General features: G+C 52.6%; 1 protein-coding gene across 4 annotated transcripts; it reads right to left on the bottom strand.

Moving 5' to 3' along the window:
• Positions 1 to 1254: 1254 nt before the first annotated feature.
• SIRT2 (sirtuin 2) lies at positions 1255 to 17995 on the bottom strand. Of its 4 annotated transcripts, XM_081118518.1 has the most exons (17): positions 17885 to 17973; positions 17013 to 17059; positions 16659 to 16764; positions 13980 to 14028; positions 13616 to 13729; positions 10829 to 10870; positions 10572 to 10678; positions 10398 to 10454; positions 9815 to 9883; positions 5402 to 5531; positions 3677 to 3736; positions 3343 to 3398; positions 3133 to 3209; positions 2997 to 3048; positions 2324 to 2394; positions 2114 to 2180; positions 1255 to 1993 (listed from the first exon to the last, which is right to left on the bottom strand). In XM_081118518.1, coding segments are annotated over exons 4-17 (1059 nt in total). In that variant the 5' UTR covers positions 13981 to 14028; positions 16659 to 16764; positions 17013 to 17059; positions 17885 to 17973; the 3' UTR covers positions 1255 to 1837. The 4 variants fall into 4 exon arrangements, with proteins under 4 accessions (XP_080974644.1, XP_080974643.1, XP_080974646.1 ...); XM_081118517.1 differs by lacking the exon at positions 16659 to 16764 and having other exon boundaries at positions 17885 to 17974; XM_081118520.1 differs by lacking the exon at positions 17013 to 17059.
• Positions 17996 to 18114: the final 119 nt, after the last annotated feature.

Genomic DNA, 18114 nt, shown 5'->3' with positions numbered 1-18114 from the left:
AGGGAGGTCAGTGTGTCTTGGGGTGGGAGGAGAGGGAGAGGACTCAAAATGGCAAGCATTTACTAAACGGTGGGGAAATATTTCAGGTTTTAACATCCAGTGCAGCCGTGTGAATGTGGACCAGCTGAGTAACAAGCGTAGTCAAAACCCAGTGCCTAGAAAAGGGCTCGGTCCATAATCAGCTCCATAAATGAGACGAATGTTATACAACGCCCCCTGCTACTCCCTTCCCAGTCTATGGAGGGACCCTCAAATATTGCCCTCCTACATTTTTTTATGAAAAATTTCAAACATTCAGAAAAATGAAAAGAATTTTACAGGGTACATCCCTATACCCACTACCTAGATTCTACCATTATTTTACTCTTTGCTTTCTCACATAGCCAACCCTCTATCTGTCCATTGGACCCCAACCTTTAACCAGGTACAGATGCCTATAGTGGGTTACCAGTTGAGGTGGGCATTTTTGAATAGTTCCCCTGAAGCATTCCTAGGAGTAGGAACCTGGATCTAGACATCCATGCATCCCACAAATATTGGTTACAGGCCCAGAATTAGGTGCTGGTGCCCTGGGGACAGAATAGGCCCTGCTCTCAGGGGCATCCATTCTTTTTGGGGTAGGTAGAGTGGATGGATAATAAACAGCTAAACAAATCAACCAGCCCACTGACCAGAAGCCCAGGGTGTCAGGAAGGGGGAACCAGAGCAGGTGCCCTGTCCTGGAAGAGGCAGGCAGGAGGGATGGGGGAGAGAGGCAGATGCTCACCTGGGTCCCATGAGAGGGGGAGGAGGAGGTGGGTGGTGCTGGGCAGGGCAGGATGGGGAGCTGCCTAATACCAAAGAAGGCGGTGTGTGTGGGGGGTAACAATGCCAGCTGCTCTGTCCCTGGAGGCCCCTACCTGTTCTCCGAGGCTGGAGGAGCAGGAAGTGAAAGTGAGCCTCACAGAGAGGAAGCTGAGCTGGGGGGGAAGAGGCGGGGCTGAGGGGTTATCTGAAATCGACCTTCCTCCCTCTTTCTGGGTGCTCAGGCCTCAGGTGACAAGGCTTTGGAGAAAGGGACCCTGGCAGACTGGAAGTCCAGGGGTAAGAGCTATGAGGCTCCCACCCACTCTGGAGTCCCCTCTCAGCATCCCTTGCTTTGTTTCTCACAAGAGCCTGTAGATGTCCGGGTTTCCTTAAGTGGCCCCAGATCTCACCCCTCCCTCCCGCTGCTTCCCTGTGAGCCCACAGAAAGAAACTGCAAGGCCAGACAGCTGATTGTTAGTTTTTTGTTTTTAATTTATCTCCAATAAGCAACATCATCTGCTCATCCCCGCATGGGAATTGGGTCCTGAGTGAAGGCAGCACAGCCTAGCACCCACTTGGGGACTTAGAGGCAGAGAGGTGGGAGGCCTTCAGGCTCAAAGCCCATTTTCTGTTTGGAGAGGCCTCAGCCCCACCCAGGGTAGGTTAAGTTTTGTCTACTTGGCCACAGGTCCCTGGGAGCAGTTCAGAGTATGGGGGCCCTGGGGCCCTGTCCTGGGACAGTTAGAAATTTGGAGGCCCCCTCCCTGGTCTCCCAGGAGCAGTTAGAGATTAGGCGAGGTTGATCCTTGCCTGGGGGTGGTTAGAGGCTCCAGGCTATTAGAAAACGGCTGCCCAAGCCTCAGCCCTCAGGATATGTTAGAGATTTGCCAGGGTCAGGGGGGCTGGGACCCCAGTTTTAGGAGGGAGTGGTTATGAGATTGAGGGACTGCTCTGAGCTCTCCAGACAAGAGCTGCAAGTTAGGGAGGGCCAGGGCTGGTTGGGGCTCAGTGTCTCAAAGGAGCTGAGTGTCCTGCCTGGGAGACACAGGTGTCACTGGGATTTCTCCCCCTCTGTGGTCCTGGCCTCCTCCTTGGGGGCAGGTGGGGACTTCCTGGGGGAAGCTGATGAGGTGGGGTTGGGAATCCCCGACCCTGACTGAGCGTCAATGCTGGCATGCTCCTTCCGGACAAGGTCCTCCAGCTCCTTCTGCAGGGGACAATGTTTCCAGAGGTCAGAAGTCACCATGCCTCATGGGGTCAGAGGACCCATGGGGCAGGGGTCCAGGGACTGGGTTGAGGGTGGGCTGGGGTGGCCCAGGCTCCTCACCTTCCATCCGAGGAGGTCAGCAAGAGCCAGGCAGCCCTGGTCACAGTCACCCAGCCAGGCCACATCCCTGTGGTTGAGTGAGAGTCAGATCTCCCAGGCTTGCCCCGGGCCCCTGCCAGCTCTGCCCTGTCCCTGTGCCCTCACACCCTCCATCCCACCTTGGACCTGTCCCTTGCAGGCTCCACCCCCAACAGCAGACCCAGGCCTCACCTGTAAGCCTTCTTGGAGTCGAAGTCCATGCCTCCTCCGAGGCCCATCATCATTCCCAGGAACGGGTCAGTCTGCAGGGAAGCAGGGGCGCGGGGAGAGCTAAGAGCACTGGGTTTACATCCCAGCCCTGTGACTTTGCTAAGGTGACATGGCCTCACCAAATCTCAGTTTCCTTATCTGTAGAATGGGGATGATCCATGAACCCACTGCTAGGGTTGTACTGTCAGTGGGTTAATGCAGGGACATGCTTACAACAGCGTCTGGCACGTGGCATGTTTGCCCGTTCGAGGAAACGTCACTCTCCAGAAGGGAGCCCAAGGCTGGTGACTGATGCCACTGAGCAGGTCCTGGCTCCAGCTGCCCTGACGCTTCAGTCCCAGAAAGTGCAACATCCCTGTTCTGGCTTCAGTGGCTCTGAGTTGGGGTTATGTCACTTGCTCAAAAGGGTCCTAAATTACCCAAAGGCCTGCGGAGTTTTAGAGTCAGGGCAGCCGAGGACTGATCCCGCTGAACCCTGGAATCCCTGGTCCTGAGTTGAGCGATCTGAACTACTGGGTTCCCTACAGACCCCTCCCTTCGTTCCGAGGAGGCCAGTGGGAGGGAATGGGGACCCATGTGGGAGAGAGCAGGCAGGAAGAACAGAACGAGAGGGTGCCAACAAAAGCCCACTCACCTGGCCAGTTTTCTCCTTGTTGATGAGCAGGCGGGGGGTAGAGAGGGGTGCCCTGGGGGGACGGTGAGCTGAGTGGTGAGGACACATCCTGGCTCCCCGAGCCCCCAGCACCCCCCAGCCCTGACCCCCAACCTACTTGCCGATGAGGGATGCGAAGGGCTGCACCTGCAGGGAGGTGCCCATGATGATGAGCAGGTCAACCTTCAGGAAGTCCTGTGAGGGGTGCAGCCGTGAGGGCTCCATGGCCCCCAGCCCACTACAGCTCCGGGGGGAACTGACCCTCCCCAGGGCAGGGCGCAGGCTGTCCCCACAGGGGCTGCACACAGGGCGGTGCAGAGACACTTACTGACTGAATGCAGGAGAAGAAACGTGCTGGGAGGTTCTCGCCGAAGAACACGATGTCTGAGGTGGAAACATGGACAGACAGACAACGCAGGATGGAAAGGGACAGTGAACGGGGGAGACAGAGACAGGGATGGAGACGAGAAAAGGCAGGAGCAGAAGGCAGACCTCAGGGCTGGGTGGGAATGTGAGCAGCAGGGACAGGCCAGGGTATGGAGCCCTCTCCCTGGAGAGAGGGTAAGCAGAGGCGGGGTGACGGCGACTGTGGCCTTCTCGGGAAGGGGTTGGGGGGGTCCAGTCCAAGTCTCCTTTGGTTGGTCCCTGGCCCCAAGGCTTACCAGGCTTCACCACGCTCTGACACTTCTCACACTTGGGAGTGACCTCCGAGAAGATCTTCTCTGGATGTGGAGAGGGGAAGGGGAGGAGGTAGCGAGAGGCTCTGGGCTGGGGGCCACAGCCTGCCCTGCCGCCTCCCCCTGCCCCTGCCTTCACTGTCCACACAAACACACCCAGTCACCGGGGAGCCTCCTGGGGTGTCTGCCCTGCTCAGAAAGGACCCCCCTTCTCAGAGAACTGCCCCTCCCCTCCTCCACGCCCCAGGAGTCCAAGGGTGGCTCCCAGCACCAGGCTTCGCTGAATGAAAGAATCAATAAATGAGCAGACACTTGCTTCTAACAGGGGCCACTGGACTCCCCAGCTCCTGACCTGGGGAATCTGGAGTCAGTAATGAAGCTCTGCCTGTGAGTCCTTGAGGGCAGCCCTATTTCCTCCTGGCTCAGAGAGGCCTGGTGGTCCCAGCCGCACCCCACACCATCCTTGCTTACTGACTAAGGAAACTTGAAAAGCATTTTGTCATTTGCAACCCATAGAATCCTAGCTCGTTCGTTCAACTATTCATTCATTTCTTTGACAAATATTGAGAGCACTGTTTTAATGTCTGTCATTTACTTTAAAACATTTCTGCGCTGACAGTGTGCTATTTTGTGGGTGCCGCATGTGGTACTGCTATAAGTGAACAGAATGGGGTAATGTTTATTGTATGTCGCCCCCAGCTGCGTGTGGCCCGGCTACTCAGGCCTCCTCACGTTGGGGGGGGGGGGGTGTCAGCTGGTGTTTCATCAGAAAGGCCACACTCCAGAGGCCCTACTACAAGTGCTGTCCTTATTTCCCATGGACACCAGGGGCTTTGTGAAGTCAGCATAAAGAATGTCAGAAATGGGTTTTCATGGGTGAAATAAGTGTCTCCTTAATCCACACAGTGGATGTCAGTAATAGGCTCTTGCTGGCATTCAAGAAATGTGGATTCACTGGATTTTTTCCCTTTTTTTTTTTTTTGGACACTCTGCCCTTACATGAACAGGGACTGTGACTTTAGCAAGCCTTATAGTCTACACCCCTGGCGGCAGTCCCAGACTTTAACCCTGACCAGGCCTGTGTCCGCTTCACACTCCATAGATTCTGCTCGCCTGAATCTCATGGGCTAATTGAGTTCTGTGCTTCTCGTACAAGTGCTGTCTGTCCAATATGGTGGTCATAGCAGATATGGCCTTTTACATTTAAATGAATAAAATTTAAAATTCAGTCCCCCGGTCCCAATAGTCACATTTCGAGTGTCCAGCAGTCACATGAAGCCAGCGGCTGCCATACTGGACAGCGCACATATGGAAGGTTTCCCTCATCTCGGAAATTCTGTTGGACAGTTCTGCTCTTCGTAGAGCTGAGTTCTGGCTGCCTTGATGAGCACCTTACATATGATAGGGTTAGAGCCCCTCATAGGATAAAGAGCTGGGGTTTCATGACCTCAGAGAGCAGGCTGTGTGACCATTTGGGGTCCTCTCTGTGTGGCTGAACGGGGTCTGGAGCTTGTATCCATCACAACCTGGCTGTGGGGTGGTGATGGAGCAACAAAACTCACTGTCCCCTCGAATCTTTGGAGGCTGCCATTATCTACTAAAAGAGCCACAGAGCTGTGCTGACAGAACAGGACACATGGGGGAGGCCCTGTCCCTGGCGCTGAGGAGTGCGCAGGAGGCCTGCATGCGGTATGAGCTCCAGTCCCTCACCTTTCATCCAGCTGAGAGTGTATTCCTGCCGGCAGAGGGGGCTGACACAGTGCGATGTGTAGAAGGTTCCATGGGCCTCCACTAGGTCCTCGGGCTCCAGCCCAGCCACTCGCTCCAGGGTGTCTATGTTCTGGAAGGAGAGAGGGAGGGAAGAGGGTTAGGAGTGAACCACACTCTCAGGGACAGAAAGCAGAGCAGGGAGCTGAAGCCGAGAGAGACCAGTGGGACAGGGAGAGAGAAGGAAGGGAAAAGCAAGGGGCAGGGTGTGTCTGAAACTTGTTTATTCTGATGCTGCTGCTGAAAGGGTAAAAGTCATGGACACTTCAGACACGGCTCCGAACTCAAATGCGTATGAAAATCAGGCCCTACGGCCACCACCAGCTCATATGGCACTTTTCTGCAAATTCAGGCCACTTTGCCTCCATTTTTCAGATCATTTGTTTTGTCAGAACCACACACTTTAGTGCCACCTACTAGAACTCTGTTGAGATACTGTGCAAATGTACAATGTTTCCATTGTAAATGGAGCCCACTCAGATGCGGAGTCATTGTGAAGCACCCAACCTGCGCAGTAATGTGGCAGCCCTTGCCAAGCAGTAACACAAATAAAAAACTCAGGAGGGGCTATTTGTTTTTTTTTTTGTTTATTTGTTTGTTAATCTTCACCCAAGGATACTTTTTCCATTGCTTTTCAGAGAGAGTGGGAGGGAGAGAGAGCGAGAGAGCGACATTGATGACTATTTTAATCACACTTTTCCTATTTAGCAGTCAGGTTTCTGACTATAGTCGGTTCATTGATAGCACCTTAACCTGTATTCTTTTAAGACAGAGATACTTTTCTTATTGACCAAACAAGAATAGTCTCTTCCACATACACATTGGTGCTCTCTCATTTTTCTCTAAACACACAGCCTGTCTGGAGCAGCTTCTGTCTGCCCATGAGGCAGGTGCTGACGGAGGACACTGGCAGACGTTACAGAGCTGGCCTGTCACATGTAGCCCACAGCTGAACCGACAAGGTTTCCTGGAGATGCCATGGCCAACTGAAAGGTTCCTTTCAAGGGCAGATGGCCCCAACTGCTCTCTCTGCTCCCTGCCAGCAATCAGCTTACCCCCAAAACATGCTGACAAGAGTCACTGTTCCCAGACTCTGGGCAGCTTTCCCCTCCCCCTCTCTACTAGAAATCCTAGTTTTGCCTTTGTTACTTGATTCAGCCTACTACTGACTGTCTTGTGCCTAAGCAGCGTGTGTACAAATAACTCAATAACGTGTAGGAGAACTGCCTAAATGCCTGTGCTCTGACGCCATGTGCAATCAAGAAACCACAAACAAAAACAAAGAACGAGGCCAACCTGTTTGCGCTGATATGAAATGATCTCACTGAGATGTTAAAAGGCAAAAAAGCACACAGGCAATGGCTACAGGATGTGAAAGAAACAGATTTGAATCTGTGTATCTGCTCGCCTAAGTATAGAATACCTTCAAAGGGGACACACGAAGGTGTCAAGAACAGTGGCCTATAGGGAGCGAAGGTGGGGGGGTGTCCAGCCCAAGGAAGTTCTGTCCCAAAGGACAAACACTGAACTGAGATGAGACACAGAACTGCTGCGTGGCCCCAGTGCCTGGCAGGAAACGGGCCATGGAGAGGAGGTGGGCCCTGGGCAAGGGTGAGTTCCCAGAGCGGGCGCTGGCCACTCAGCTCCAGCCGGCTGTTCTCCCTGGGAAAGCCGCCCAGGATGCAGCTCTTCCCAGTTTTCAGGAGACTGAAGTCTGGATTTTCACCTGAAATCCGATGCTTACTTGCTTCCCTTTTTGTTTCAAAGCATCGTGTCCCTGGTTAACACATCACCAAAGGCAGCTAAAAGGCATGACGCTACTATGTGGATGTGGATATGGAAGGGTCTTCCAGACAAGGGGTCAGGTGAGAGAAAGCCAAGTCCAGGGAGCATCTGAGATCTTGAGGACAGATATGTCATCAGTTTGGCTCAAATAAACACTTATAATAATAATAAAAATTTTAAAGTATGGCTGTGCATTACCAAAAGGCGAGGTGAGGTTCCTTTAGCTGCCCAGTTACACAATTTTCATGACAAGTGAAAAATAAAGAGAGGCAATAAACTGGTTGTTAAAAAAAAAAAAAAAAAGCCAAGTCCAAATCCTATGCACAGTGCAAATGCCACATGTATTTAAAAGACCGTTTCACTGCAGCAGTCACAGTGAGCTGAGTGACCAGGACAACTGTTTTCCTATTTGAGTGGATACTCGTGCTTGAGATAAAAATTGCATGAACATCGCTTCAGAATTGCTGCGTTGTCACAATTCAGAAAGTAGCAAAGACAACGTGTTCCAGGAAACTGGGTCAGTGACTCAAACAGTGGCTGAGAGCAAGGAAGAGGTTGTCGAGTTTGAAAAAAATGGTTTCATGAAATGTAAGAGTGGAAAGATTTCTTCCACCTTTATCTCTTTTGGGTAGTATGCCGTTTTGAATATTATGCGGAGTTAAATTCATGCATTAAATTTTGCGACTGGAGGGGGAATGCCTGCAGAGTACACTCTGACCCCTGAATGTACTCATGTTGGCTCTCATGTAAAAATAGCGGGCAGCTGCTACGCTTTCATGGTCAAGGGCAGGGGGTTTTGCCTCTGCAGAGCTGGAAAGTGAGCCCACTGAGCAGCCCTGACCGGCCGCTGCCCTGGGCCTGGGCTTCTCATGCTGGCACCCTGTGATCTCATCCCGCCTGGTGCGTTTAAACATTTCTATATGCTGCCCCTCCGCCTCAAGTCTAGACTCCTGTGTCCAACCATCTGTCCACATCTCCACATGGACATCTCAACCTCAAAAGGCCTCAAAGCAAACTCCTCCGCCGCTCCCACCCCCGCAACCTCCCACCATCTCAGTGAAAAGCAGCAGGTGCTCAGGCCGAGAGCTGTCCAGTCGTCCTTGACTCCTCTCTCTCATGAATCATTTCACATCTAATCCATCAGCAAGTCCTACTGGTTCCATCATAACCCGCCCCTTCTCCCCCTTGACAACCCGCATCCTGGCCCAGCCTCTTCGCAGGTCTCTGCAGCTCCCTTGCTGCTGTGCCCACAGTCTAGCCCCTAAAGGTAGCCAGAGGGACATGTGACCTCATCCCTGCCCTGCTCAGAGCCCTCCTGTGGCACCATCTTGCTCATGGTAAAGGGCCCCGAGGCCCCACATGGTCTGCCCCTGTCACCTCCCTGACCTCGTCTCTTCCATTCTTGCCCGCTCAGATCCAGCTTCTTGAACACACCAAATGCAGTCTCCCTCAGGACCTCGCACTGGCTGTTCTCTGCCTGGAACCACTCCCCCAAGATAACCCCATGGTTCCCTGCTCCCCTCCTTCGGGTCTTTGTATAAATGTCCACTTCTCAGTGAGGCCTTCCTGATGCCTTGTTTACAACCCCCCACCCCCCACACACAGAGGTTCAGCTCCCCCTTTCTGCTTAATCCTACTCCAAAGAACTTGCACCATCTGCCGCACTAGATAAGCCACTTATGCATATCGTGTCCACGGTCTCTCCCCACATTAGAGTGTCAGCTTCAGGAGGGCAGGGGGTCTGCTCTGTTTGTTGCCAGCAGGGCCTGTCACTGGGTTGACACTCAGGAAACATTTGTGACAGAAGCTGACAAACAGGGATGCCAGCAGGGCCAAGGTGAACAGCCCACGAAATCATGCACGGAGGGTACTGGCTTCAGGTGAGCTGTTTGCATCACGTCTGAAGCACATCCGTGGATAAAGCTGACCCTCTGGGAAGAAAGGTGGGGTTTATCCTGAGCCCGAGCTCCTCCCAGGAGGTGACTGTCCCCTTCCCCATCTCACCACCAAGAGCACGTGTCCCCATTTGCAAGATGTGGACCTGCAAAGAATCCATCCTCCCCCTGGTGGCAGCTTCTGGGGCTGCAGGCTCCACGTGGCCAGGTGCGCGAAGGGAACATTAGAACACCTATTTACTTACATTCATGGTTCTCTATTTTATAATTTGGGGTTGAGGTATAATTTATAGCCTGCACGATGTCATGTAATTTCAATGTATAATCATAAAACAAAGGTAGAGGCACAAACATTTTTTACTGTTAGGGTGTGAGATCCCAGAAATCTTGCTGACCAGTCCAGGAGCCAGCACGGTGAGCTGTCCTTGCTGAGGCCCTTGGCTGAGCACCTGACATGTAGGAGCCAGGGACACATGGTACATATGAGGCCTTTGTGCAAATTATAAAAGATGCCCCTTTCTTAACACACTACGGCCACCCAGGAGGATACTGTCATAGTGTACAGATTTTGTTAGATCGGGTCATTCTGGTATCATCTGCTGGAAAACCTTAACACGGAGGTGCCAGGCCACATGTCACCACCCTCCTCCTCCCAGCAGGCCCACAGCCCGCCTACCTGAGTGTAGCAGCGCAGGAGCAGCCCCTTCTCCTTCAACAGGCGGATGAAGTAGTGACACAGGGTTGGCTGGAGGGGAGCAATCATAACAATGCTGACAATGACAGAGGCAGTCCCCACATCACCACGTGCCCGTCACTGTTCTAGGCCCTGTGCCTGTTATGCCTCATGGAGTCTCACATGGACCTTGCAAGGCAGAGACCATCATTACCCCATTTCACAGATGAGGCAACTGAAGCTCAGGGAAGCTGACTGTCTTGCCAGAGTCGCACAGCTGCCAAGTTGTCAAGTTGGGATTCGTACAAAAGCAGCATGTCTCCAGGGTCTGGGCTTTTGAATGTATTGTTAACTCATTGAAGCCTCACAACAACCTTTTTCATATAATATTGTCAGCTTCATTTTACAGATGGGAAAACTGAGGCTCAAGATCAAAAGGGCAGGAAGTGAGGGATCAGAAGTCAGACTCAGGCAGTCTGGGCCCAGAGTCCATGTACTTAATGACCACATGATATTTGTCCAAGTGGCCCTTCCCATGCCTGTTGTCCACCAACCTTTCCTGTTTCCCTGGCAAAAAAGAGCTCACCTTGAATTGCCCAGGATAGAGTTCCTTGGCGAGGGCGAAGAAGGGCTCAGGATGTTTCTGTGAGAGAGCGAGCAAAGGGCAGGTGGGCACCCAGATGTCTCCGGTGACATAAGAGCAGATGACCCCATTCTGCCCCCCACTCCTATCACTGCAGACATTCCTCCCTGCACATACCTTGAAGTAGCCAATCTCAAAGATGGCCTCTGGGTAGGGAAGATGGTACTTCTGCAGGTTGGCATAGAGGCCCGTGGATGGGGAGCGGAAATCGGGGATGCCCGCGGCTGGGGGAGGAGGGGCAGGGAACAATCCATCAGGGACCTGGGCCCCATCTATACCACAGTGACCCTCCCAAGTGAGAGCCAGAACACGGCTCCCCCCAGACCCTGGAATGGGCTCCCCCGGGGGCGGCTCCTGGGGGAGGGGGCACTTACCCGTGGAGATTCCAGCTCCCACCAAACAGATGACCCTGCGACCTGGAAGAGAGGAGTTTATGCATCATGTGACATGGTTTGCTCAGCCCCCAAAATAACACCATCTATCACAGCCCCTGACACTGTTCACTCGGTGCCAGGCCCCGGGGCAAACATTTCAGATCCATGAACGGAACTCCCAACCATCTTGAGGCAGGTGGTGTTAGCATCCCAATTTTAGCCCAGCTGGTGTGGCTCAGTTGGTTAAGCATCGTCCCACGCACCAAGAGGTCGCCGGTTTGATTCCCAGTCAGGGCACATGCCCAGGTTGCAGGCTTGATCCCCAGCAGGGGATGTGCAGGAGGTAGCCAATCGATGTTTCTATCTCTCTCTCCCTCTCCCTTCCTTTCTCTCCAAAAAAAAAGAAAAAGAAAAAAAATCAATAAAAACATATTTAAAAAATGTTTAAAAATAAAAGAAAAAAATAACATCTCCATTTTACAGATGAGGAAACCAAGGCTCAGAGAGAGGAAGCAGTCATATAGCTGACTGGTGGAAGACACAGTATGGGAACAAAGAATCTACTATTTGAAATTATACCAACTTAGATAGTCAAGAAAAGGCCACTTGGAGAAAATTTTCTGCCCTAACCAGATCTAGACAAAACTACATCTTTTTTTTTTTTTTTTTAATATATCTTTGTTGATTTCAGAGAGAGGAAGGGAGAGGGAGAGACAGACAGAAGCTCAACGATGAAAGAGTCATTGATCGGCTGCCTCCTGCATGACCCCACACTGGGGATCGAGTCTGCAACCTGGGCATGTGCCCTGATGGGGAATCAAACCTTGATCTCCTGGATCATAGGTTGATGCTCGACCACTGAGCCATGCTAGCCAGGCCATTTATAACTTTTGATTCCCCCAAAACTAATCTACTAAGAGCCTACTGTTCACTGGAATCCTTACCTATAACATAAAGAATCAATTAATACATGTTTGTATGCTACATGTATTATATACTGCATTCTTACAATAAAGTAAGCTAGAGAAAAGAAAATTATTAAGGAAATCATAAGGAAGAGGAAACCCATTTACATGTTGAAAAATCCATTTACATATTGAGAAAAATCTGCATATAAGTGGACCCATGCATTTCAAACCCGTGTTGTTCAAGGGTCAACTGTGTATGTGTTTGCTATTATGCTTTGAGTAAATTGCACTAAATTTCTTGAGAGCCATGATTTGTAAACCTATAAGCACTCTATTTTCCCATTTTCACCAGCTTTCAGAAAAGAGGATGGGAAGACGTGGCAGGGGTCGAATCACTTCACAACAGCCCAGCTGCCTCTTCGGCTGCTGGCTGGCAGGCGGCCCTGCCACACAGCCCTGGCATCTGGCCGTCAGCTGATGAACAGACACAAGTGAAGCCCTGTGAACCGGGCACCTCTGGGGTGTTCTGTCCAAAGGAGGACAATAAGGGTGACAAAGGCTGAGGCTGGCCACAGCCTTGGCCCCTGGCTTCAGTCTCAGGGATGCCCTCAGACCAGGCCGGGCTGGACCCAGTGGAGGGCCACTGGGGAAGGAGCCTGTGCTCTGGATTCAGGGGGCCTGGGGCTGAGCCTTGACTCTGCCTCTAGGTAGCTGTGTGACCCCGCACCAAGTCACAGCTTCTCTGGGCCTTAGTTTCCTCCTCTGTCCAGATCACTCTTCTAATGATCCCACAGGTATAATTATGTGAAGATCAAATGAGAGGAGGCCGGTCAAATGCTTGGCCCAGTGCTTGGCAAACAGTGAGGGCTCAATTAACTGTTATTATTTATTATTATCCCCTCATAGGCCCTCTCATGAGCCAATTATCCTAAAATCCAGGGGCAGGCAGATGGAGGAGCAAAAGCTTTGGAGCCATAGCCTGTGTCCTCTGGGGCACACCCGAACCAGAAGCTGGCTGCAGACAGCTGAGGGCCTGCCCAGGAGACAGAGCCCCAGGAGGGAGCCGGCAGCAGCTGGAAGCCAGGGAAACTGGAGAAGACGCCCTCAACAAAGGCCTGTTCAGGACCCTCAAAGGGTCGATTGTTCTAGTTGAGGACTGCCGGGCTTGGTTTCTCAGACTCCGGTGACCTCAGCTCGCTGCGAGAAATATAAACTACATGGTGACCCAGTAAAGAGTCACCTACACACTAGCTGAAAGAAGCTTCCTGTAATAATTAATAATCACAGGGAACCCTTACACAGCTCTTGCTATGCTCCATGTCCTGTCCAGGGCATTTACATCTTTATTAATTTTTTTACCCCCTAATAACTCTATGAGGTAAGAACTATTATTATCACCTTCATTCTATCAAATAGGCCTGGCCAATCAGAGTTCAGCAATGGAGATGTGGCCCAGGCCTGGACAATCAGAGACACAGTGATTGGTTTGTGGTAAGAACATGACCCAACCTGCACCAACTGAAGCCTATCTTTGCTCTTTTGCTTGAACCACTGGGAGAGGAAGCTCTTCAGTGGGATCTGCGAGGCTGGTGGAACTTGCATTTGGAGCTGCCAGGAGCTACGTTTACCCCAACACAGAGGAAAGCAATGCCTAGAGGGTTCTGATTTTTGACAACACGAAGCCACTTGACCCAGCAGTGCTTCAAGCTGGAATTCAGTTAAAGGGTCAACAGACTCCTTTTTTGGCATAAACCAGTATGAATTGGTTTTCCTGTTATTTGTAGACAAAAGGTGTGAGTGGTTCAAGTGGCTGGGGCTGGGAAGTCACGTGGGGCCAGGAGGCGGGAAGTGGCCCAATGCAGGTGGAAGGGGGACTTACAGCGCTCGCTCAGCATATAGTGGGCCACCCCTTCCAGGGTCAGGTTGTCCAGCAGACGCTCCTTCTGGGTGCCCAGGCCCAGTGTCTGGGAGAAGAGATTCCGCAGGAAGTCCACTGGCCAAAAAGAAGAGAGACAGCAGTGGGCACTCAGCTCGGGTGCAGAGGCCTGGAGTGGCCCTGCCCCAGCCCAGGGATCCCCTGCCTTCCCACAACTGAAGGCTCCATTCCCAGCCCAGCCAGGGGCCTCCTTATTACACACCTGAATGTCACCCCTGATGGAGGTGAGGGGCATCACTCTGACCCCTGCCCTAAACCGCCCCCACCTCAGCCCCCACAGAACCCGGCTCCTAAGGAAGATACTCACTCTCTGCTTCTCCACCAGCCGCTCCTTCCTCAGTGTCGGAATCTGAGTCCTGGAAGGGGTGGGGGTGGGGTGGCCAGGCCCAAGAAGTGGGATTAGGAAGTGGGTGGGGTGACACCCCGGTTTGGGGAAAGGCTTTGGGTTGGGAGGTGGCCCCAATGAAACGAGGGGTGGTGGAGGGACAGCTCTGGGGGGTCAGTGTGTGGGCTCTGGGACAGGGCACCTGTGTTGGGGACCTGGCTTGCTACTCCCAAGAAGCATAATCTCATGTGAGTGGCTTTGCTTTTCTGTCTCAGAGCTCCTCATCTTGGAGATGGAGCTCAGAGGGCACCCACTTCAGCGAGCTATTGTGAGATGAAATGAGTTAAGTATGTGAGGTGCTCAGACAGCACCCAGCGGGGTAAGTGCTCAGGAGGCGCTGACTATTGCTATTCTATGTGCAAGCCCACATTCTCTCCTTGCATCCCCTCTTGTCCCCTGTAGCGTGCACCTGCCACCTCACCAATGTCACCCATAATAATGGAATAATGCCAGTGAAAACACCTCAGTCTTCACCCTGTGGCTGTCATCCCTCCTGCTGGAAGCCCCAGATAGTGCCTTTCCTACCCCTCCATCTCCTTTATTGACTCCTCCCCTTGGCCAGGCTCCTAAATTGTAGTTCTTGGGACTCTGTCCTGGGCTCTCCCTGCTTTCTCTCTCCACCTTCCCTGGGGTAGTCTCCTCATCCATGCCAATGCCCTGGGACCAGTCACCAAAGATGCCACCTCTCTGATCCAAGGTTCCTATGGCCTCCTGGATGTCTCCCTCTAAGGGACCCAAGGCCCCTCACTCCCACTGTGTCCCAAATTGGCCTCAGCATCTCCCTCAAACCTGCTTCTCCTCACAGGCCCCATCTCAGTGCGGCCTCCATCTCCCAGTCTGACAGATGCATCCAGCCTCCCTCCCCTGCCCTCCTGCCATAATGCATCCCATCCCCAGTGCTCCACCTGGTCTAGCCTGTCCTCTCCCCTTGGGGACCCTATCCCAGACTCCTACCTAGGCTCCCAGCATCAGTCTCCACCTCCGATCTACCCCTTTTCCCTCCGTGTGATGGCCTGTCTGGGCTGGTCCACTCCCATCAACTTCACAGGTCTTTCTCTTTGGTGTCTCCAATCTAATCATATCACCAACATCTACAAGGTCCACCATGATGTCAAGATGAAGCTAGGGGTTTTGTGTTTGCCACTGGATGTCCAGCACCAAGAACAGGGTCTGGCACCCGGCAGGAGCTCCAGTACCGTCCACCACTGATGGAATGAATACTTGTGTGCTAGCCCAGGGACGGGCCCTGCCATAGCTCTGTCTGGTAAAAACTATTCTGACCAACTCGCTCTCCTGCTTAAAACCCCTCTAATAACCCCTTTCCTCCATCACTCACTATCTGGTTCCAGGTCTTTTTGAATAAGAACCTCTCTTCCAAACATATTTAAATTTTTTATTGCTTTTTTGATTTGTATAAGCTTTGCAAAAAGTCTGACTTTTAGACAAGGTGTAACTTGGGGCGCCTGCCTCATAATTGCACCCCTCTCCCCCTGAGATAACTATTAATGGTAATTACTCCAAATTTTTTCTCTGAATAGGAAACTCATCATTTTCCCAGAAATGGGACACAGTGCTGCACCCTGCATCTCCTGCAGAACAAGAAACTATAGACCCACCTCATTCTCTAAAGCAGCTGCATAGTGTTGTATTGTAAGGAGGCCCCATAGTTCATTTAACCCGTCTACTGACAGCCACTTGGGCTGTTTCCAGTTTTGCCCCATTATGGACAATGCTGCAATTTACGCCCTCGAATCTCTCTCTTTGGGGCTGAGGATCCTTTTTTAACATTAAACATTTTTCTCTGACAGTGGCCCTGCTTTGGGATCCAGGCGAGGGAGAAGCCCTGGCCTGACAGGAAGCGCTTATACTCTATACCTGTGAGGTGCTGTCATGGAAGCTTCTGCATTGCCTGCAACTGAGCAGCGAGTTCACTGCTGGGAGGCAGGGGGGAGGCTGGCATTCTTTCAGGCTGCAGACAGTGAGGCTCTGTGGAAGGACTCAAGGGCCCTGCCCAGCATGTGGGAGCAACTCGGCTTAAGCAGGAGCTAGAGGTGCTCGCAGGGCCTTCAGGCCTGTATAAGTCAGCCTGCCTACCTCTACCTGAAGCATCTGGAAGGCAGTGTGCCACGTGCTGTGGGTTGCAAACCCCTCCCTGCTCCTCTAGCTGAGGGACAGAGGACAGGACACTTAACGACTGTGCCTCAAATTCCTCATCTGTACAATGGCCACAATAGGCCTTGACCCGCACAGGAATGCTGGGAAGATGAAATGAGATGATGCCCATAAAGCACTAAGCAGAGTACCCGGCTGAAGTATGTACTCAATAAATGCAAGCCAGGCATACAATTAGCTGACCGCCCCCAGCCACCACCTACTGAACACATCACACTCTTCCAGGCACCCAGGGCTTTGCACATGCCGTTTCTCACCTTGCCTAAGAAAATTCTAAGTCATTCTTCATGTACTATAAATGTGTCTACTTCAGTCTGACTCCTAGACCAGCCTGGGGATTCCTCCAGGGAAGGGAATGGTTGGAATCTCTGTGACCCCACAAAGTTTCCTCTGGGCTCCCACAGTGCCCTGAGCTATTTTCATAATTACCCTGTAGGGTGATTTTCTAGTCACTTGTCCATGAGATCTGTGAGTTCATGGACCAAGTTGGATGCCTGTCTCTTCCAGGAGCAGCATAAATGAGGTTCAGAAGGGACTGGGGGATGAGGCAAGGAATGAGGAAAGTTCAGGAGGGCAGGCCTGGGGTTGAGGCTGCACACCCTTCTCTGGCAGTCCTCAGAATCCACCATTCCCCAGGAAGCTGAACTGGGAGGTTGGGGCGAGGGATTGGGGCTGTGAGTTGAGGGCCCTGGGGTAACTCTCCCTTCTGTCACCTCCCCCCAGGGGAGTGGGGTGTGGGAACAAGTCCATCTCTCTCCTTCCCTCCACCCTTCCCCATCTCACCTGAGCCTCCTGCACCTTCCCTGCCTGGGTCTCCAGAGGGTCAGAGGCTGGGGGAGGAGGGGGAGGATGTGGTTACAGTGGAGGGAATGGTTAAGGAGTTACGAAGGGCTTCAAGGTAGGGGGCGGAAGCAAGAAGACCCACCAAACTAGTTATACTGGGGTACGGGGTAGAGGTAAAAATGCAGTAGAGGGAGGGAGGGGGTGGGGAAAAGCGGAGTGGAGAGTGTTGGGAGGAGAGGAGGTTAGTGAGGGACGAAGGGGCTGAGACGTGAAGGTTTAGGAGAGGGAAAGAGAAAGTAAAGGGTACAAGGCATGGAGGACTCCTTAGGAGTCCAGACGGACATAATAGTTTAAGTGTGTGCGCAGGGAGGGTTGGATTTACAAACAGGTACGTTTAGAAAGGAAGAGAAAAGGTAAGAGATACTCGGACTGGAGATGAGTGTGGGAGAGGAGGTGCGGTGGGGACGGTATGTTTAGGAGAGGCGCAGGAACTAGAGGGAAGAGATAGGACGGGACACCAGGGGTCCCCTAGCATCCTACAGTTACCCCTAACAACCAGGTACCCTTAGCAACCGGGACAGCAGCAACCTAGGTCCTTATTAACGAGGGTCTTTGGCGACCAAGGTGCGAGACACACGCAGTGATTAGTAATTTGGGAGACATGGGAAACGGACCCTTAAAACCTCGCGACCCAGAAGCCCACCAACCTAGCAATATGGATCACTTAGCAACGGCCCCCCGAACTCCACTCCTCCCCATGCAGCCCCTATTTCCTGTCCCACCATGCCCGCCCTCGGGCCCCGGGGCCTGCAAGCCCTCAGCCAGGCCCCGGCACGGCCCGGCCCGACCCTCCCACCGACGTCCCGACTCACGGTCCGGCTCGGCCATGGGCGCCGGGGCGGGGGCCCTCGGGGCTGTCACCGACTGCTCGGCCCCGTGACGGTACCGGAAACAGTAGGGGCAGAGACAGGACAGAGAACTACAATTCCCAGCAGCCAGCGCGGCCTCATAGAAGCTTTCGCACAATACAGGGCGCACGCCCTTCTTAGGTAAGAGGGAAAAAAAAAAAAGAGGTTCGGGACTACGAGTCCCAACGTGCCCC

Source organism: Miniopterus schreibersii (genome assembly GCF_964146895.1).
Source record: "Miniopterus schreibersii genome assembly, chromosome: 18".
NCBI lineage: Eukaryota > Metazoa > Chordata > Mammalia > Chiroptera > Miniopteridae > Miniopterus > Miniopterus schreibersii.
Note: the sequence above shows the minus strand (reverse complement) of the source record. Positions and strands in the feature narration are given on the sequence as shown.

What these genes read in the sequence shown, in the direction of transcription:
- SIRT2 (XM_081118517.1), bottom strand. An exon ending in GGGAGCTGGAATCTCCACGG is followed by an intron (nt 10,679 to 10,828) that starts GTAAGTGCCCCC and finishes CTCCTCCCCCAG; the next exon opens with CCGCGGGCATCCCCGATTTC. An exon ending in ACAAGGAGAAAACTGGCCAG is followed by an intron (nt 2,395 to 2,996) that starts GTGAGTGGGCTT and finishes GCTTCCCTGCAG; the next exon opens with ACTGACCCGTTCCTGGGAAT.